Here is a 22,852-nt window from a genome sequence, read left to right as displayed (position 1 = left end):
CGACTTTTAATGACCAAACTCATTCATTAGTTTTTAAGCCACCAAGCTGAAATGCAATACCAAAGTCCGGCCTTCGTCGAAGGTTGCTTTGCCAAAATTTCAATCAATTTGATGGAAAAATGAGGGTGTGACAGTGCCGCCTCAACTTTTACAAAACGCCGGATATGACGTCATCAAAGGTATCTATCGAAAAAATGAAATAAACGTCCGGGGATATCATTCCCAGGAACTCTCATGTCAAATTTCATAAAGATCGGTCCAGTAGTTTAGTCTGAATCGTTCTACACACACACACGCACAGACAGACAGACAGACACACACACACACGCACACATACACCACGACCCTCGTCTCGATTCCCCTCTATGTTAGAACATCTAGTCAAAACTTGACTAAATGTAAACAAGTCGCGTGAAGCGAAATTACTACATTTAGTCAAGCTGTGGAACTCACAGAATGAAACTGAACGCACTGCATTTTTTCACAACAGATGACCGTAGTCCGCCGCTTGTGCATAACGGAGTGAAACTGACAAGCCTGTTCAGCGCGGTAGTGGTTTCGCTGTGCTGCATAGCACGCTTTTCTGTACCTCTCTTCGTTTTAACTTTCTGAGCGTGTTTTTAATCCAAACATATCATATATATATGTTTTTGGAATCAGGAACCGACAAGGAATAAGATGAAAGTGTTTTTAAATTGATTTCGAAAATTTAATTTTGATCATAATTTTTATATTTTTTATTTTCAGAGCTTGTTTTTAATCCAAATATAACATATTTATATGTTTTTGGAATCAGAAAATGATGAAGAATAAAATGAACGTAAATTTGGATCGTTTTATAAAATTTTTTTTTTTACAATTTTCAGATTTTTAATGACCAAAGTCATTAATTAATTTTTAAGCCACCAAGCTGAAATGCAATACCGAAGTCCGGCCTTCGTCGAAGATTGCTTGGCCAAACTTTCAATCAATTTGATTGAAAAATGAGGGCGTGACAGTGCGGCCTCAACTTTCACATAAAGCCGGATATTACGTCATGAAAGTCATGTATTACAATAAAGATAATAAACATCTGGGGATATTATACCCAGGAACTCTCATGTAAAATTTCATAAAGATCGGTCCAGTAGTTTGGTCTGAATCGCTCTACACATGCACACACACGCACAGACACACACACCACGACCCTCGTCTCGATTCCCCCTCTATGTTAAAACATTTAGTCAAAACTTGACTAAATGTAAAGAGAAAACAAGGTCTTAAAAGGGAGGATTGAAGTCTCAAAACAAAAAAAGAGAAAAAGGGGGGGGGGGGGTGTCTTAACAGGAAGGTTCCACTGTACGTACAACCTTTCTAGCTGTACTGACAAGGATTGTGAAGAGTACACGAGTAGCCAACAGCTTACTTTCTATTTCAGTAATGTGCGTCATACAGTGTCTCAATTCTTCGTATTCTTCTCGAGATCCGCTTCTGCTTCTCAAATCCTCCTGGTATTACTGAAAGCGGACAGATAATGATCATCATTATAAACAGGCAGTCACTGTGACTCTGCTTATTGGTAGAAGTAATAACTATAGCTTATCATCAGAGTGCACTACTAGCAGACGCGGACAGGTCGCTGAAAAAGAAAGCTTGCTTTTGTCCCTGTCCTTGCAGGAAGAGGTCAAACGTTCTTCTCGGTCCTTCTATCAGAAACTGTAGATTACACGGTAGTGCGCCGATTACACAGAACAGTCTTTTTACTCTGCAGTCTCTGCTTCTTTGAAAATAGCGGAACATAGTCGCTTGCTATCAATCAATAAGAGCTGTGTCGGTTGGATTTGTCGCAGGGGCAAGTCAAAGCGTAACGGCGACTGCTTTACAAATTATTTCTGGCGCCTGCTGTTCACAGCCCAACACACCGCGCACAGCAACCGCAAAGTTGTTTCTATTTTTAGCTAACTCCGTCACGTCATATGTCGACCGCAAGGACGTTGGCAGTGCTCAGCTATGTATGTACTGTACTTGTACTCTGCGAAGCATTGGGCGACGTTTATTAAAAATGTTTTAGTGTGTAAACATTACAGTGCTAGTGCACGTCTGTTATAACGTGTACATCTTCGTGCAAACTGACATGCTAACACACACACACACACACACACACACATTACACACACATACACACATTACACACACACACACACACACATTACACACACACACACACACACACACACGTTACACACATAAACACACACTTCAGTGTTTCTTGCAAATCATCTCAAATCATGCAAATATAGCCATAACTAATGAGAAAAAACCTAAATACACACATCTCGCAAAAGATGGCCAGACAGTGCACCAACAAACTGAATAGATGCATATAAATCCAAAAGTTTGAACAATTCTTATTCACTAAAATATCTCAATTAATGAGATTTTGCATTGCAGAATTTAACAAGAATATCAATAATAAAAAGTCAGTGGGTTAAGACGTCGGCCTCTTAATCGGAAGGTCGAGGGTTCGAATCCCGGCCGCGGCCTGGTGGGTTAAGTGTGGAGATTTTTCCAATCTCCCAGGTCAACTTATGTGCAGACCTGCTAGTGGCTTATTTATTTATTTTATATTTATTTATTTTTATTTTATTTACGAGGATTTATATCGTGCACGTATCTCACCACACAAGGCGACTCAAGGCGCATGTTACCTATTAATGCAGTGTGAGATGGAATATTTTACACAATATATCACGCATTCACATCGGCCAGTAGATCAACAGCCTATAGGCGCTGCATCCACCTTTTACGGCCTATTATTCCAGGTCACACGGGTATTATCCCCCTTCGTGTGTACACGCAAGCACAAGACCAAGTGTGCACGGAAAAGATCCTGTAATCCATGTCAGAGTTCGGTGGGTTATAGAAACACGAAAATACCCAGCATGCTTCCTCCAAAATCAGCGTATGGCTGCCTAAACGGTGGGGTAAAAAACGGTCATACACGTAAAATTCCACTCGTGCAAAAACAGGAGTGTACGTGGGAGTTTCAGCCTAAGAACGCAGAAGAAGAAGAAGAAATAAAAAGTCAGACAAACAACGGAAATGTAAGTAGATAGATCAATAGGTATATAAATATCTAACTAATAGTATGCAAAACTCTCAATGAGATTGGCAATGTTCAGTTTCAGCAACAAAAAGATTTGAAACATTAACATTAAAAACTAAAATTTTGCAAAATATTCAATCACAAACTGTAATATAATTATATATGCAAAATGAGAACACGGTATTTTAAATCAGTGCTATAAATCGTATTTATTTTTCAGATCATCTAGTTTTCTCATACAAACATTTTAATGGAACGGAACGCAATCTGGTTCAAGTGCATCTACCGGGGCGTGTGTGATATTTCTCTTCAACGGGGGCATTGATACCGAAAATGTCCGAAACCGTTGAGCTACCGTCCACTATAGTCTGAATCGGAATTCTGCCAAAGCTTTTGAGTGTACCTGAACTCATCATTAAAGCCAGGAAATTATTCGCCGTCCCTACTTTTCGCCAACGGGTTTGTGTCGTATCCGCCATATTGTACACAACAGTTGGGATTTCGACACCAACTGAGTTGCTAAATATAGCATCCACGAACATGATCATGCGTGGGAAATCCCCAATGGAGCCTCAAGACGAGTGCCACGATTGGGCCACACAGGCCCACGTGACAAGTGGGACTTTCCCTGGCAGTCGGTGCTTTCCTGACATTCACAGAATCCGGTTTTTCCGTTAAAATTCTTCATGTTGGCTGCAGGGGAGGCGAAATGTGGGTCGGCACCAGCGACCTTGAAACCTGCAGCTGACCAGCATGACGGTCACGGCGAGGGAAAATGCAGGTAAGCGCCATTGCAGCGACGTACATTATGGACCAACGAGTTTGACCCCGCGACACGCAACCACAAGCACAACCATCATGGACCCAAAAGAACTGGAGGACCGACTGGCGGCTGCCGAAGCGCTATCGTCGCTCGGTTTGCCTGCAGCGTTTATGAGTTCCAGTGCTTCGTCTGAGGTAAATTCAGCGTCCGCAGTCGCTCCGCTAAGCCAGAAAGCCGCCAAACCTCGCGGAAAGGGCCGAGCAGCAAAAGAAAAAGACGAACACGGAACGGGTCGCCAAAGCAAAAGTAGGTCAACGAGGGGGCGAGGGAGAGAGAAAGCAGCGCAGGATGATAGGAACACGAACATGTCGCCCGTCAATTCGGCGGCAGGGTCTGACACCTTGCTGTCTGGTGTGGCGCAGCAAGCCACGACACCCCGAACCTCCAATTCCCGAGGCATGCGTGGGGGGAGGGGGAGAGGGAGGGGTAGTAAACAAGGAACTGGATTACCCACTACTGCTGCCATGCAAGGTGCCAGTATGTCTGCCTCTAACAAAATACCCGAGTCAGTTTTGCAAGGTGTAGGCGAAACGGTTCCCACCACTCTATGTTTACCCGGACTCAGGAACAGCAGTTTATTACACACGCCTAATGCAAGTGTTAGTTTCGGTGCAGCGGACAGACATCATGCGTCCAATGCAAGTGTTAGTTTCAGTGCGGTGGACAGACATCATGCAAGCGCAACTTTCGTCCCGTCAACGACATCATCCATTCCACACCTTGTCCTTGGAGGGAGCAGGGTTGTTGTGCCTTCGTCATCGACCTTTTCATCGCCTGTCTCACAATCATCGTTTTCATCATCATCACCCTCGTCATCAGCAGCAACGATTTCATCAGGATCAGTCTCGCAAAAGTTCACACCAACCTCAGAGCAAAAACCGTCGTTTTCAAGAACACCAGCTAGTGACAACCTAGCAAGCATGACCAACCTAGCTAGCCTCAACAGCTTGCCTAGCTTTTCTCTGGGTAGCACCGGCCTCCCGAATTTACCCAGCATTCCCAACCTTCCCAGCCTGCCCAGCGCTATAGCGTCTCTGCAGCTGAACACAAACGGCGGTTTGAGCGTAACCACGGTGACTCAGCATCAGGATGTGAGTCCTGGGTCTCAGCTGAGTCCGCACGGCAGAGACAGTGATGAGAAATCTCTGCCGTTAAAGAAAAGGAGGATCATCGATTCCTCATCATCATCGTCAGCTCCTCAGCCCAGTCCCATGAGTCCTGTCCCGCCTTCACCATCAGTCAGCAGCCCCGCAGCCTCTGGTGCACCTGTACTTGCTGTGGCCTCTACCAGTGCGGCTGCTCTGGGTGATCCGGCATCACCCCCAGAAGGTAGATTTAGTTTGTTGGTGTGGGTGTGTGCGCAGATTATTGTGTGAATGTGTGTGTTTATATGTGACAGTGTGTGTGGGTGATATTGGCCATTGCACCTGGTGTAGTTCACTTGTTGCATTGGCAATCGCCCCCAGAAGGTAGGCTCAGTTTGTGTGTGTGTGTGTGTGTGAATTGGCATACCCTACTGAAACTAAATGTACATCATACATGTAATAATAATATACTGCAAATGTGTGAGTGTGTGTTTTTATTCTATTTTTCATCTGTCAAAAGAAATATGTTTGTTAAATAATGATACTAAAACAAAACTAAAATGCCCCCCAAAGCCATTCAGGCTCAGTTTGCAAGGAGGCATTGTAGTTTTTAAGGCTCATTTTAGGTTATAGCTAGTGTCCCATGAAATTGAACTTATTTTGTATCTGTTACAGTTTCCTCTCCTTCACCAGTGCCGCCAGTCAGCCTACTGTCGCAGGTGTTGCCGCCGGCAATGTTCATGCAGCTTGTTTCGGAAATCAACACTGCCATCACGCCTGATGAAGATGGCGACGTGTAAGAATCTATTTACACATATATATAGCAGAGGTTGCGCAGATTTTGGGGGATTTTGCTTCACTTGGCATGCCATAATTTTCTCCTTTGAGCTTTTGAAAATTCAGGAAATCTATGAGGAAATTACTGTTCCAATCAGGAATTCCTTGTTTACTAATGAAAAGCTTTAAGTTTATCTCACATCAGCTCAATATAAATCAGCCACAAGACCTATTTTGTGTCGGTGGTACAAATAAGTGTGTACAACACCTGAAAAATACACAAGTGTGATCAATGAGAAGGCACTAACACTAACAGGTCTGCAGAAATAGGTTGACCTGGGAGATGGGAAAAATCTCTGCCTTAACCCACCAGATGCAGCCAGGATTTGAACCCCGAACCTTCCACACAGAAGGGGATAAGGATAAGATTTATATAGTCCATGAGGGTAACCTCACAGAAATTCGGGCTGCTTTCTCCCTGGGGAAAGCGAGCTGCCATACAGTATACGGCGCTACCCATTTTTTTTTTTTTTCCGCATGCGTGTATTCATGTTTCCAAGCCCTGAGACTTAATGCCGTGTGAGATGGAATTTTTTTACACTTTATTCCAAGTCACACGGGTATTTGGTGGACATTTTTATCTATGCCTATACAATTTTGCCAGGAAAGACCCTTATGTCAATCGTGGGATCTTTAACGTGCACACCCCAATGTAGTGTACACGAAGGGACCTCGGTTTTTCGTCTCATCCGAAAGACTAGCACTTGAACCCACCACCTAGGTTAGGAAAGGGGGGAGAAAATTGCGGCCTGACCCAGGCCTGAACACGCAACCTCTCGCTTCCGAGCGCAAGTGCGTTACCACTCGGCCACCCAGACCTAACCACGAGGCTATGCGCCCGTCCTACAAGTAATTAATGTTGTAAAAAATGTAAATGACTCATGACTATATTGTGGCTGATTAAGTGAGTTGAAAGGAGAATTTTACAAAGATAAAGCTTCCCGTTAGGAAACAAGGAATTCCTGATTGGAACAGTGATTTCCTGAATTGTCAAAAGCTCCAAGGAGAAATACACAGTGGAACCCCCTTTTAAGACCTCAAAAAAGTTCAGAAAATTGGAGGGGGGAGTCTTAAAATGGAGTTTAATTTACATATATATATATCTATGGTATAAATCTGGATCTGGATCTGGATAACCCGCCTGGGTTGGTGGTTGGCGGGTGCGCCACAGAAGCCGACGACGACTATCAACGTGACGTGTTTTTTTTTGTTTTTTTTTGTTGTTGTTTGTTTTTGTTTTGTTTTTTTTGTTTGTAATAGAAAATCTTAAAACAGCAAGGCCTAACGCGGCTCTGCTTGGGTGGGAATGTTCTGAGCAAAACACTATGTGTTACTCCATACCCCCCGCCCTCCATGGAACTTCTTGACCTCAACAAATTGGGGGGGGGGGGGGGGGTTTGCCCAGTCGGTAGAGGCGCTGGCTTTAAAACCGGTTGTTACTATCAGCGTGGGTTCAACCCCCAAGTTCGGCGCGGGATGTGTGTCCCAGAGTCAACTTTGTGCAGACTCTCCTCGGTGTCCGAACACCCCCATGTGCACGCATGCGCACGATAAAGATCCCAGGGTCACAGCGAAAGCCTCAGGCCTTGGAAACACGAATACATGCATGCAAAAATATGAAGCCCGGGTGTCCGTTCGGCCAACAGCCAATAAAGTAACCATTTCAGCACTGACCCAAGACGACCCAACCCGGTCCCTAGCCCATTTCAGGTCTCCTCTAGCAGCCGGTAGCCAGCTGTATACATCCCCCCCCCCCCCCCCGCATTTGTATTTTTTATTTTCATACGAAGCCGGGTTTTCCCATGTAACATGCCCCTAATGGCTTTGCCGTGAGGGCGTAAAACTTACATTTTCTCTCAGCAAGGCCTCGAAATGGGACAAGTCTTAAATCGGGGGTCTTGATTTAAAAGGGAGGTTCCACTGTAGCAGGACAGATTTCAACATATTTGGGACATCAGAATCCTAAGCCAATATTTCCTGCTTTTAAATATTTTCAGGTTTCACAGGGGTGTTGCTAGACATTTTCATGTTGGGACATGATTTGGCCGAAACTGTCAGAAAGCTTTAGGACATCTTGGAAAATGTTCGGCTATTATTTTGGCTCATCCAAAGTCACTGCAACATTGAAGCACAAGACTCAAGAGGGGAACACCAATACATACAATCATTGTCTTAGGTACACAGATTACAAAGGCGGAGGAGTTAAGCCAGAGGGAGGGAGGGGGTACAACATGGGGAACCCCTATAACACCCCCCCCCCCCCCCCCCCCCGCCCTAATCCGCCCCTGGATTATATGTTGCTTAACTACATCAGACACCAGTTCTCTGAAACTTTTTCAAACCTTTAACTCTAATTTCTTGAAAGTAAAACTCTTCCAATCTTGTGCTAATTCTTTCTTTCTTTGGTGTTTAACGTCGTTTTCAACCATGAAGGTTATATTGCGACGGGATCTTGTGCTAATCTTGACAAGCCTTGGGAAACATGGCTGGTAAAACACCAATAAAAAAACTGTGTAGGGTGAGCCATTTTGCTTGGAAACCACGATTTGGAGGACGTTTTTCATTCTCTGGCTCAGCAGATTTTGATTCGCGGTGACTATCGTCTGCTATGTCGTCTGCTTCGATCGACTCGACAACACTACTACCACTCACACTGACACTGTCCACATTCGCGGTGTTCCTGTCATTTTGTCCGTAATCACTTACCTTGGTGAAGGGTAGCGACATGATGTTCAAATCCAAATCGAAAGCACTGACTGACTGATAAACTATCGCGAACCGGCAAACGCAAACGCTGCCACTCTGGCATCTATATTTTTATGGCAATGGCTTCCGTTCAAAACATTGACGTTTCGTTTTTGGTATTCGCAAAGGAAATAAACGTCAGTCAGTTGACTACGTACATCGGCAGCAGTTTTAACAATCAAAGCCTGACCAATACAAAAAAAATGGACAAACTTTGGCCAATTTAGGCGAATACTCTTCGGACATTTGACCGATAGGGACATGAAAGTTTCGGCCAAAGTATAAAAAAATCAGCGAAGGGCCGACTGTCTAATTTTGTGTGTGTGTGTTTTCATACCAACCGTGGCTAAGTCTGCTTCTGCTTGTGAAGGAATAGGCATAGGTTCAGAACCGTTCTTTATACAAAATCTAAACAACGAAGTGACTGTGGTAAGATGAACAAAGTTAAAAAACAAAGGAATACTGTACTCACCAATACAAGAACGAGACAAGACGGTACGAATTTTCGCTTATGGAAGCTTCATCAGGAAAAACAAGAACACAAAAGACAACAAAAAGCAGACGCAACACGGAACGAACAAGGTTTGAAAGAAAATGGAGGGGAAACACGCAAAAAAGGGAAGGAACTCCAGGAACGGAAATGAATGAAAGGGGAGAGAAAAACAAATATACATGTAAACATATATAAACATGTTTATACAGTAAACATCCCCTTTCAAGGTCTCCTCTCGTTTGAGACCCTAGTTTTTCAGATGTTTTGCTCATAATGTCTGTAGGTTTACACTCGGGTGGGGATATAGCTCAGTCGGTAGCGCGCTGGATTTGTATCCAGTTGGCCGCTGTCAGCGTGAGTTCGTCCCCACGTTCGGCGAGAGATTTATTTCTCAGAGTCAACTTTGTGTGCAGACTCTCCTCGGTGTCCGAACACCCCCCGTGTGTACACGCAAGCACAAGACCAAGTGCGCACGAAAAAGATCCTGTAATCCATGTCAGAGTTCGGTGGGTTATAGAAACACGAAAATACCCAGCATGCTTCCTCCGAAAGCGGCGTATGGCTGCCTAAATGGCGGGGTAAAAACGGTCATACACGTAAAATTCCACTCGTGCAAAAAACACGTAGTGTACGTGGGAGTTTTAGCCTAGGAACGCAGAAGAAGAAGAAGAAAAATTTACACTCATATAAAGACCTCCTCTCTTTTTAGACCCTAGTTTGACGGGCGCAGTGGCTTAGTGGTAAGACGTCGGCCTCCTAATCGGGAGGTCGTGAGTTCGAATCCCGGTCGCTGCCGCCTGGTGGGTTAAGAGTGGAGATTTTTCCGATCTCCCAGGTCAACTTATGTGCAGACCTGCTAGTGACTTAACCCCTTCGTGTGTACACGCAAGCACAAGACCAAGTGCGCACGGAAAAGATCCTGTAATCCATGTCAGAGTTCGTTGGGTTATGGAAACACGAAAATACCCAGCATGCCTACTTAACGAAAGCGGAGTGAAGCTGACTATGCTCTCAGAGTATAGTGTGGGGAACCCAAATGGGCAAACGAGCTCACACGTCACCAGACAATTCTGGAACGCTGAAGAAGAAGAAGAAGACCCTAGTTTTTCAGATGTTTTGCTCATTATGTCTGTAACTTTGTAATGTAAGTGTAAATTTACCCTCATTTCAAATTAAAGAACTGATTTTCTTCGATGTTTGATTCACAATGAATTCGTAGAAGTACTATTGAGTTATAAGTTCTGTTTATTATCACCCTTGTCCTTTCAGCCCTCTTCACATTGCGGTGGTCCATGAAAACGAAGCAATGGTGAAGAAGTTGATACAGCTCATGGCGCTGGCCGGACAGAAAGTGGACCGCTACAACAAACAGCATCAGGTGTGTATTTTTCTGTCGTTTGTTGAACTTGTTTGGTTTGGGTTAATTGTTCCTGCTTCTTTAGTATGCATGCTGATACGCTCACGCTCGCGCACATGCACACATACCTACACAGGCAACTACACACACATATGTTTGACTTCAGACTTTTGGCTGATATGAGACTTTTTTGTGTGACTGAGCGCAACAGTACAATTTCAGGTTAGTTTTTGTGATTTGTGTGCAGAGTTTCTGTATTATTTTGGAATCATCAGTCACTTTCACTTTCAGACTTCTTCATTCTTCATACTAGATCCCTGTTCCCATATTTGCCTATGCAAGCACACAAAAACAAACATTTCCTAATATTTATAACAAGCTCAGTTCACCTTCTAGGGCTGGTGCCCTGGAGCTATGTGCATGATAAGTTGAACCAAGCTCAAGATTACAATGGATGAAATCTAAACAAATCTCAATTTCAGCCAGTTTGTTCCAACGATTGGTTCCCACCCACCCACGAAGACAAACTAGGTCCAGTTGTATGCAGCCGCGGCGTCGGATTAGTTGAAATTAAAGTGTTTGTGATTTCAACCAATCAAAATCCGCAGTGAGTTCGAACCCAGTTGGGTGGTACCCACTATCACTTCGTGCACTTCAGCCCTGGGCACTACATTTTTGGCTTAAAGAACCACTCTATCATCTATGTCTTACTGCCCTTAGCTCTTTGAGACCCCCACGGGTTAGGGGGAAGAATTTACCCGATGCTCCCCAGCATGTCGTAAGAGGCGACTAACGGATTCTGTTTCTCCTTTTACCCTTGTTAAGTGTTTCTTGTATAGAATATAGTCAATTTTTGTAAAGATTTTAGTCAAGCAGTATGTAAGAAAGGTTAAGTCCTTTGTACTGGAAACTTGCATTCTCCCAGTAAGGTCATATATTGTACTACGTTGCAAGCCCCTGGAGCAAATTTTTGATTCGTGCTTTTGTGAACAAGAAACAATTGACAAGTGGCTCTATCCCATTTCCCCCCCTTTCCCCGTCGCAATATAACCTTCGTGGTTGAAAACGACGTTAAACACCAAATAAATAAAGAAAGAAAGCTCTTTGAGGACAATCAAATCAAATCAAATCAAATCAAAATAACGTTATTATCTCACATGGAGAAATTGCAGTGGTGGTGCATGTCATATAAAGAGAAGCGAAACAGTACAACAGTAGCATTATATTTAAATTCTTGTACTAAGTAATAGCATTGTTCTCAACTAAACACCTCTCTGCATATACAGTCGAGATCATTTAACACGAAAAACGATAAGCCGAAAAAACCCATTACGCGAAACGTGTTGTCAGTCCCAATCATTCCCTTCATAAACCCTACTAAAAAACCCATCATTACGTGAAATAAAACGATCTGAGACTCACGCAAAAAACGTTTACACGAAGCCGATTCTCGGTCTCTTGCACCACCAAACAGCTGTTTTTTTCAACTTGTTGCTTCCTAAGCGAGAAGTGTTCACGTGTTTGCAGGGCCCATTGAAAGAAAGAATGAAATGGTCGATGTAAACTTAGACTTTATCACGAAGTCGGTACAGCTCTCTTGTGGTGTTTGCTTCTTGCGCGTGCATATTCTTCCCGATAATTCCACAATCTCTCACTTTGGAAATTGGAGCAGATGGCACACAAATGTCACGGTGTATCAAGATTCTGAAGCCACTTCCGAAAACACTCAACGGCTTACGCGCGTTTGTTCGGTTGGTCAGCACCGATCAACTCTGTTGAAGCGTATATACTTAAAACGGGTATCTTCTATGCTTTAATCATTTCATCACTTCATTGGCCCGTCAAAACACGAAATAAAGCGGCTTCCTTTGGAAATAGAGCCTTTTATTCGCTGTCAGAGAAATGAAGCGACCCGAAAGTCAGACTCCTGCGAAGTTAACAAGAAGAAGACGCGGGCTGTATTCTTACACAAAAGAGTACTTCCGTTCAAACCGAAAGCTGAAACCGAATCGCGTCAGCAGTTCAAACGAGTTTCGCGAACATCGCTGCAAGTAAACCGATTTCAAAATAGTTTGATCATTTTCGTTATCCCTTTCATTTCGTGTAAAGCGATCTCGACTGTAGAACTCTCGCTGTTAAGATGTAAGACAAATATGTTAAAGAGTCATACACAACGACCTCTGTGCCACAAAGCCACTTTACTAAAAGCCATTTATGTTGCAGACCCCCCTTCACCTAGCGGTCAAGCTGATGTCGCTGCCGTCCATCCAGATGTTGCTTGAGGCAGGAGCTGACCCCAACCTAGTGGACAGCGTCGGGCTGACCAGCACGCACATGTCCGTTCAAGGTCGTGACATTGACTGCCTGGAGGCTCTGCTGCAGTGGAGCAAGTTCACCTGCGACATCAACAATCGCAACTTTGAAGGTCGGTTTAGATTTTTGAAGCCATTCTGCTTGCTGGCCTTTCTGAATGGGATCAGGATTCAGGTGCTTGAAATCCTTGAAAGTGCTTGGATTTGGAGGGGTCAATTTCAAGTCATTGAAAGTTCTTGAACAATTGATAAGGTCCTTCAGACGTCCTTAAAAAATCGTTGCTGACTGACTACAGAGCAACCACCCGCAGTTTGTATGTTATAGAGCTGTCAGTTTGTCCGTGCAGGTGTCTGTCTGAATCTGTGTGTTTTGTGCCGGTATTCAGTGAAAAATGACTGAAATAGGAAGACTGTTTAAACGTGTAACAAAAAACAAGAAAGATAGGTTATCGGAACGTTTAATTTATGACAAAACAAAATGTTTCATTCACATTTTGTCGACCCAGTGGTATTTTCAGTAGACCGACAGACAAACACTTTTGATCCAGATAATGAACTTATCCCAAAATTGTCGACAAAACTCGCTTGCAAAATGCTGGCGAGGCAGTCATGACCAATCCATTGTCGACAAATTTGAGAGATAGGGATGTTGTGGAGACGGGAAATAGATGCTGAGAGAGAGAGTTGTGGACACAGAGAGAAGGGGGACGGGAGATTGATGGACGGATGGATGGATGTTTTATTGTATTAATCAGTGGATTGATCATTACAATTTTCAGACACATAACTCTGGCTCATAAACACATTTTTGGATTTAACCCTATCAGCCCTGACTGCAGTGCAGGCTCAGCAGCCTCTCCAGCCTGGAGGGTTTTGGCACTGTAATGCAAATCTGATGGGTACTTCACTAAAGCGCTTCTAACTCTGCAACTAATAGTTGTAGACACATACAATTTTGTGTGTTGTATGATAAGTGCATGTTCTTACCTGTTGAGTAGCAGTCAGTACCTTCTGAAGTGTGTAAAGTTCAAAGAAATCCTTCTTCCAAGTCACAAACACAACACCAAAAAGTATGTAAACACACCACTCTGTCACAGTTGTTCCAACAAGTCACAGGATGTTCTGTCTCACATTTGCATCGAAGCCCACGCACAGGTCTTGTCCACTCAAATCAACACTTGTTTCACTCGATTGAGACGAAGAAACGTCGCATTCGGCACCATAATCACTGTCATCGTCGAGAAAAATCTCGTCAAGAACCTGCCTCAATGAGTAGCGGCGTTGGTTGCTCATATTTCGCAGGAAAAATGCTCAAAAAACACTCAATCGGACAATTTTCGTTCGCCAAATTGCACCAAACAAAGAAGAAGGAAGTGGGAACAGATTTACCTCCCTTGCTCGTGACCTGTCTTTTATTTTTTAGATCAGAAACAAGGTCAGAGAAGATGCGTGTCACCGCCCGACAGTTTGTCGGGCACAGGTGTTGAAAGCTGCTAAGGAGCGCCAGACAAACTGTCGGGCGCAGTGCGGAAAGAGTTAACAAACCTGAATAAAATGATGTGAGTATTCACAGCATTCATTTTCGTTCTTGCTGTTGAACAGGATTAGCTCCCTTGCATTCTGCTGTGATCAACAATGACCTGGAGGTCGCCACACGACTTCTGGAGCAGGGTGCTGACATCAACATTATGGTGTGTTTCAGTGTGTGTGTTTTTTTTTTGGGGGGGAGAGGGTGTATTTCTGTGTGTAAGTGTGTGTGTTTCTTTGTGTAAAGGTTACAGTGTGTATGTGTGTGTGTGTATGGATATGCATGTTTGGTGTATGTATGTATGTTATAGTGTGTGTGTGTGTGCATACATGTGTGTGTGTGCAAGCGCACCTGTGTGAGTGTACACACACACTCATGCGTGTATGTTACATAATGTGTGTGTGCGTGTGTGATGTTTTCATGAACTTAATACAATTTGGGAATTGGAATACAGCATTTCTTCTCTTTTTTGCATTTTCTCATCACCTGTCACCAGGACGGAAAGAGCGGTCGCACGGCTCTCTTTCATGCTGCGGAGACTAATCAGAAAGCTGCTGTAGAGTTGCTGCTGAACAGGGGAGCTGACCCAGAAATTGCAAACTACGCCGGCGTGGTACCGGCCATGGCCGCTCAAGGTCGCAGCCACACAACTGTGGCGCGCTTGTTGGCCCGAGCACTGGACGAGACAGGGGAGGAGGAGAAAATGGTGGTGGATAAGGAAGCCAAGATGGAGCCTGGTGTGAAGTTGGTAGAGGCTGATCAACGCGCTGTGCCTCTGAAGGTGAGAAAAATAAAGGGAGGGGAGAGATAGGAAGGGAAGAGAAAAAGTGAGGCGAGAACCTGTCAGACAGAATACAGAATATATTAACAGAATACAGACAGTGAGAATGAGGGAGACAGTGAGAGGGATTGTGGGTAGAGAGAGAGAAACAGCAAATGCAAAATGCTTTGAAGTTTGTCTCGGTGACTTTGTCATCATGAGTAGAGGAAAATGAGGTCCCTGCCAGACTGGGTTGACTCAATGTTTACATGATATACACACGTGTGAAGAGGTGGCTAAGTTTATCACATGGCCTGCCAGTCTGTTGTTTCACCCAACGCCATTTACATGATATTCACACATGTGAAGAGGTGGCTAAATTTATCACATGGCCTGCCAGTCTGTTGTTTGACCCAACGCCATTTACATGATATTCACACGTGTGAAGAGGTGGCTTATTTATCACATGGGTGGTCTCCCTCATGCATGTAGGATAAAACGTATTACCATGGAAAAAAAGAATACCAAACACAAGCCATTAAAAATTGATGGAAACAGATTGAAAATGAAATACAGTGCCCCTGAAATCTCTGATTGTAAATGTTGGGGGGGGGGGGGGGTGGGCCAGAGAGACAGTGAATGGGGGGGGGGGGGGGGGGGGGGGGGGGGGCGGGGGGGGGGGCGGGCGGGGGGGGGGGGTGGAGGGAGAGAATTAAGTGGAGGAGAAAGGGAAAGAGGTGGAGAGAGAAAAAGGAGTGGGGGGCATGCAGGAGACTGTGTTGGTTAAGGATATCAAGCTGGAACCTTGTACATAGTGTGGTAACCTGGTGGGGGGTGATCAAAATGCAGTGCCTGTGAAGGTGAGGGAGTGTGTGTGAGAGAGAGATACGGTGGAGGGGGGGGGGGGGGGGGGGGCATTTACTATGGATGCTGGAATTATGGAGGCTGATTGAAATTGACTCTAAGGGAAGGTGGAAGAAGGCGAAGAGAAGGAGAGAGAAAGGGAAGGGAAGGGGGGGGGGGGGGGGGGGGGGGGGGTGAGGGAGAGATCAAGAGAGAGAGAGAGAGAGAGAGAGAGAGAGAGAGAGAGAGCAGAAGGTGTTGGTGGATAAAGATGCCAAACTGGAGCTTGTGAAGTATTTGGAGGCTGATCCACATGCCAAGCCTCAGAAGACATGGGGGGAAAAAGGAGGTGTCAGGAATCACAAAAACTGACCGGTAATTGCGCCCTGGCAATAACGCAAAAAAGTCTGATTTCAGCCAAAAGTCTGACTATTCTCATGTGTGATAGGGGTGTGCTCATGTGAATTGTGTGTGTGTGTGTGAGTGGTGTAGGGGGAGATAGAGGGTGTTTGTGCGTGCACGTTTGTGTGTGTGTGTGTGTGTGTGTGTGTATGTGTGTGTGTGTGTGTGTGTGTAGAGGGAGATAGAGGATGACAGAGAGTTGTGGACAGAGAGAGAAGGAAGTGGGGAATGAAGGGGGAGGGAGATCTTGGGAAGGAGAGCGAGTCAGGGGGGACGGGAGAGAAAAGGGAGGAAAGGGCTACTCGTACATCCAAACATTTTCCCCATGCACCTGACTAATGGTTCTTTATATCTTTTATACCACAGATAATGATCTCTGAGGAAAATGCACGTGAATCACATCTGCAGGAGATGGGTCGAGCCATGACCGCCAAAATGGCCGCACAGATCCAGCAGCACGTCGCTTCTGCCAATGGTCAAGGTCAAAGTCAAGGTCACGCTTTGCCGACCGTGGGCTCAGCACCAGCCATCTTGCAGAGTAGCTCGGCGTCAGGGAGAGCTCAGGTGGTTACAAGTGCTCCTGTACGACCAGCAGGACAACCTGCCTCAGTGATACGGACCACAGCCCTAGGTGGGGTCAAGAAAGCGGTGCATCAGATGCCCGGAGTGGTCACCAAGATGACCTCGGGTCTGCCGGGGTCGTCACCGTCGGTCAACGTGCCCAGAGTCGTGGGGCTGGCCAGGAGGGGCTCTGAAGCGACCTCCGACCCCGTTGCTATGGACGCCAGAAGTGAAAAAGGGCCTTCCGATCGGAACCAAGGAGGGCGAGTGGGTAGAGGCCGTGCGAGGACTTCAGCCACGGTGGTCAGGAGAGATTCCAACTCGGTGGAACCGCTCAGTGCAGAGAGGTTGGTGGGGCGGGATTCGAATCCCAGCGAGGCCCAGAAAGGGGGTCAAGCAGCAGCATCCAGTGGTCCTGTGAGTGAAGATTATGCGCGCGCGTTTTTGATGCAAGGACTTATGAAGGCGTTTGCCGAGCAGAATGCAGGCCAGCAAGGGGCGGTTAATTTGCCGGTCTTACCAGGAGTTCTCCCCCTTGGACTGACGGTGCAGGCACCCCAATCACCCAGTGACATGTCGAGACACGCCCCTGTGCCGGGAGTCACCAGAGTGACCCCCCTTCCCATGCCCACCACTAGCGTGGTTACCTCCCCTGCCATCAGCAGCATCGGACTTGCATCGCCTTCGTCGACAGCCGTTCCTTCCGCGGCTCACTCCCAGCCCACCCGCCCTCTCCTTATTCTCAGGTCCTCGTCGATGGATCCGGGATCCGCTGACAGCCCGCGTATGGAAGTGCGTCATGTGACCGCGGACGCTCTCCTCGCCCTGCAGCGTTCGTCGTCCAACTCCGTCAATCAGAACTTGAAGTCTGCCCCGGCTAACTTTGATCAGCAAGTACGCAGCTTTCTATCGGCCAGACAGGGCATGCCTGGTGGTTTAGGTACCGGTGTTCCCATGGAAGCGAGCAGAGTACCCCCCGTGTCCAACCACGTGTCCAGAGAAAGCTTGCAGTTGCAGAGTCGTAGCTACGGTTTTAGCATGGACGGCGACTCAGACCAGCCCAAAGATCTTTCCCTCAAGTCGAAGAAAAAGGACGCAAATGAGAGTTATACACTTGGATCGGATTCTATGTCTTTCAAACCGGACCCTCTCCCTGTTCCCTTGAACATTCCGACAAAGAGAGCTGCCTCCAGCGGAAGAAACTCGGAGAAAAAACGCAAGGCAACAAGCTCACAGGACTCCTCAAAACCAGCCGGGGGGAAAGTGCAGAAGACAAAAAGTTCCAAGTCACTGCAGCAAGCAGACAGTTTAGCAGTCAGCGAGAGAAAACCTTCGGTCAGTCCAGGACTGAGGGGGGAGGGGAAAGTTTTGACAGACGATAAGACGAACATCGGTGAAGGCTGCACTATTTCTATCAGGGAAAGCGGGCTGATTGTGTCAGAGCCTGTGCTGGACAGCAAATCACAGATAGTGGAAATCAGCAGAGGAATTTCTGACAGCAGACACGAAGGAGAGGGAAAGTCGCCTGCGCTGTTTCAGCCTGTCAAATTGCCTAGCGACGTCTTTCAAACAAAACCAGTCTCCCTAACAATGCCGCCTTCAACCAACCAATCGCCGGGCAGAGGAGGAAGTGTAACAAGTGTCCAGGAAAACATGACAGCTGTGAGTGACAAAACAATCCTGGTAAAGCCAGGGGCAAGGGACGGTGGCTCGGATCAGAACGATAATGTGAGCAACAAGCTGCCAGTGTTAGAGAAAATGTTGAACGACTCGGGTCGCCGAAAAGCTGAGACTGGTGCGGTGAAGAGTGAAATGAAAGGAGAAGCTATGGAAATGGATTGATTTGTTAACATCTCTATTTTAAATTCAAAGCTTTTCTTTTTTTCTTTGCGGATACATTCCTTCTGGTGATAGGGCAACAAACAAACAAAATTGGTTGAGGGTAACCCGACCGACCTTATTTTTTCCCGCCAACCCAAACACTTGTTTTCATTTCTAAAAAACCCACAAAAAACTGTTGGCACATATTGCAAATCATACACCAAGGGAAGAAACTAGATTAAAAAAAACAAAAAAACCCTGTTGGCACATTTTGCGAACCATACACCAAGGGAAGTAACTAGATTAAAAAAAAAAAGCCTACCTACCGACCCTATTTATTTTGGTCACGTTACCCTCAACCAACATTTTTGTTGTTGCCTAGTGATCGTGTTCACCACAACTGTTACCGATCTGTGCAGGCTTTTGCACGCCGGCTTGAGCGCAGCATTCAACTTTAACACATACAAATAACTTGAATAAGGCCATGAAGTGGTTTTTTGCGATAAGGCAAACCCAATTCAGGGTTGGTAGGTTTGTTAAATGTTTTTATCCTACATACGTGAGAGAGACACCCGTGAGATAATAATCGTTCAAATCACACGTGTGTATATCATGTAAATGAGGTCATGTCAAGCAAGTCTGGCAGGGACCTGTTTTTCCACTGCTTATGATGCCAAAGTCACCGAGACAAACGTCATTATAGAAACAAAAATTGCGCTCGCTAATTACCCTCGATGAATCTTTAGAACTAACACGTCACGCCACACTTTCAGAGTGACGTTTCTTTGCTTTGACGTAATAGATTGCACGAGGCTTTAGAAGAGATCGAGGTTCCAAAACAAGCGTCTTCAATTTAGCTGCCTCGTCTGCGGGACATTTTCAGTAAAATACACGTAAGTACAGTATGTAGGATAAACAGAATACTACATGGCTTGCTGTGTCGTACCAGATTTACACTCGTTGCTTTTTCAAATAGTGAACAGCTCGCTTTCGCTCGCAGTTCAATATTTAAAAAAAAACTCGTGTAAATCTGGTACGACACAGCAAGCCATGTAGTATTCTCTATTTCTATGACTGTTCAACAGCCTGCAGTTATTCTTTGGAGAGTGGCTTTTTGTTGGTTGTGTTAATTTTGTAAGCAACACCCATGTCAATTTGCTAATTTAATTTGTCAAAAATTCCACTCACAAAATCAGGGATGGCCAAATCTCAAAATGTTTACTTGCCACCCGGGCGAGTAACTTCAAGAAAGTGACTAGCCCGGCAGAAATTTCAGTGGCCCGGTACATACCACAGTTGATCTGCGGTGTTTATATGGCTTTAAAACTCGATATTACAACCAAAAGTGTTGACCAGAATTTTCACTGGCCAGCCGGGCGAGTTGCCAGGCGGTTTCCACCAGCCCGGCAGAATTTTTAATCGCCCCTGGCGACCGGGCGGATGATTTGGCCATCCCTGCAAAATGCAGCCACACTTATGATTTGTGGTATGTGTCCATGTGGAAGGGATACTCTTGCTCCATATGAAAGCCTGGACACATCTTTTGCTGTTGGCATGATGGTGTATGTGTGTGAAGGATAACACCTTTGATTGTTATTTATAATACAAATCCTTTCAAAGGTTTTCTATGCCTTCTTTAGAATGTCACCGCTTTTCTTTTCTTCTTGAAATGTCTGAGAAAAAAAATCAAGTATTGGAAACTGACAAATCTATTGGAAATACTACATAAAATTACAAACTGTCTTTCTTTTGTAATTTCTAGCGGACATTTAATTTGTAGTTGTTCTTATAAACCTTGGACATTCAACTTAACCCTTAGGCTGGTTGTCACGACATATGTCGCGCTACTGGCTCAGTCTGTTTGGTCGGTTCCGATTACCTCCCATGGATGCGAAAACCTATATGACCGTTTTTATATTTAGTCAAGTTTTGACTAAATATTTTAACATCGAGGGGGAATCGAAACGAGGGTCGTGGTGTATGTGCGTGTGTCTGTCTGTCTGTCTGTCTGTCTGTGTGTGTGTGTAGAGCGATTCAGACTAAACTACTGGACCGATCTTTATGAAATTTGACATGAGAGTTCCTGGGTATGAAATCCCCGAACGTTTTTTTCATTTTTTTCATAAATGTCTTTGATGACGTCATATCCGGCTTTTCGTGAAAGTTGAGGCGGCACTGTCACGCCCTCATTTTTCAACCAAATTGGTTGAAATTTTGGTCAAGTAATCTTCGACGAAGCCCGGGGTTCGGTATTGCATTTCAGCTTGGTGGCTTAAAAATTAATTAATGACTTTGGTCATTAAAAATCTGAAAATTGTAAAAAAAAATAAAAATTTATAAAACGATCCAAATTTACGTTTATCTTATTCTCCATCATTTGCTGATTCCAAAAACATATAAATATGTTATATTCGGATTAAAAACAAGCTCTGAAAATTAAATATATAAAAATTATTATCAAAATTTTTTTTTCGAAATCAATTCAAAAACACTTTCATCTTATTCCTTGTCGGTTCCTGATTCCAAAAATATATAGATATGATATGTTTGGATTAAAAACACGCTCAGAAAGTTAAAACGAAGAGAGGTACAGAAAAGCGTGCTATTCTTCTTAGCGCAACGAATACCCCGCTCTTCTTGTCAATTCCACGGGCACTGCCTTTGCCACGGGCGGTGGAGTGACGATGCTACGAGTATACGGTCTTGCTGCGTTGCGTTGCGTTCAGTTTCATTCTGTGAGTTCGACAGCTACTTGACTAAATATTGTATTTTCGCCTTACGCGACTTGTTCTTTATTTTTCTCTCTGTTAATTCACCAGTGACTATGTAACATGTGTTACAGAATTGCACCAGTGTAAGGGTTAATTATTTGTATCCAGTGTATTTCCAAACCTTTATAGTTTACTTCATAAAACCTTTCCTTTAACTCCTCAGAGAGTGTTTTGATTTTCCCATCAAACTTTTCACTTATAGTGTTACACTCTGCTATAAGACAGTTTGCAGTTCACATCTGCTATCCGCATTATAGTGTTACACTCTGCTATAAGACAGTTTGCAGTTCACGTCTGCTATCCGCATAAGAGTTATTGCCCTTGATATATTTTTCATGTCCCAGCATGTTGATGTCAGTGCTTGGTCATAATTTTTTTAACAGTTGCACTGTATCACAAACAGACATGAGATTTTCCATAATTTTTCGATTTTCCGTAAATATCAAAGCCCCTTCAAAAAGAATTTGGTGAATTTGTGAGTCAAAATCAGCACTAAAGAGTAGCAATACACTATTTTGCTCTCTTTTGGTAATTTCAGTAAAAATGTAGATTTCAAAATCCACACACACACTGATAGTGACACACACACACACACACACACACACACACACACACAAAGAATACTTGAATTTGCTACTGCAACAGTTACTTTTTGAGCGAGGAGGTGTCAGAGTAACATTAGTGTAACATGCTATGGTCATTTTCAAATCTTTTCCTTCGTTTCACCCTGAAGATGGGAGTACATGTACCAGGATTTCTTTTCCGGTATTTCAACACAAAACCCTGATAAAAAATAAAACAGGGGAAACTCTCAGTACCAGGTAACGCCAACACTGAGTGCCGAAGGTGAAGGTCATTTCAGTGCTTTTCATCGTGTTTTGTTTGTTAAGCTGGCTCTTCATCATTTTTGTTTGCGTCAGTGTCATGTTGTTCTGTGAAAGTTATTGTATATTTATTACAGTGAAACCCCTCTTTATCTCATTGTCTCCCAGGTACGGATATATCCGTACCCACTCATATGGCTATCTGACCAGGTACGGATATATCCGCTCAGACTGTTAGCTTCAGTCGCTTCCTGTAACATCGATCTAACGCCTGCATTCCAGCATGTTGATACACAGTTACTACAATTTTGAGTGACCTGCTGCAGCACAGCTGAGCTGGTCTCTAAAAAAAAAATTGGTCAACATAGGTGGGGTAGAAAGTGTTAAGACCTAAAACAAAACTTCAGAAAATCAGAGGAGGGAGTCTAATGACAACGGAGACATTTTCCGAGATTTGCAACCGAAAATGTTTAAAGGCAAGGTTTTAATGGGGGAATCATAATAAAGAAAGGTATGTTCATGGAACATTGAATTATTTCAATCGCTTCGCTCCATCGGGCTTCGATTAGCTTTAGTTGGGCGTCAATCCACGATGACAACCTCGA

General features: G+C 44.5%; 1 protein-coding gene across 1 annotated transcript; it reads left to right on the top strand.

Annotated features, from left to right (window-relative positions):
• The first annotated feature begins 3,282 nt into the window (after positions 1-3,282).
• Positions 3,283-18,820, top strand: LOC138973400 (uncharacterized). The gene is made up of 7 exons (XM_070346114.1): positions 3,283-5,237; positions 5,669-5,789; positions 10,338-10,446; positions 12,649-12,850; positions 14,340-14,428; positions 14,762-15,046; positions 16,637-18,820. Exons 1-7 carry the CDS (start codon positions 3,839-3,841, stop codon positions 18,671-18,673), a joined length of 4,242 nt encoding a protein of 1,413 aa, XP_070202215.1. The 5' UTR covers positions 3,283-3,838; the 3' UTR covers positions 18,674-18,820.
• Positions 18,821-22,852: the final 4,032 nt, after the last annotated feature.

The sequence above is a fragment of the Littorina saxatilis genome, linkage group LG8 (genome assembly GCF_037325665.1).
Source record: "Littorina saxatilis isolate snail1 linkage group LG8, US_GU_Lsax_2.0, whole genome shotgun sequence".
In the NCBI taxonomy this organism is placed as follows: domain Eukaryota; kingdom Metazoa; phylum Mollusca; class Gastropoda; order Littorinimorpha; family Littorinidae; genus Littorina; species Littorina saxatilis.
Note: the sequence above shows the minus strand (reverse complement) of the source record. Positions and strands in the feature narration are given on the sequence as shown.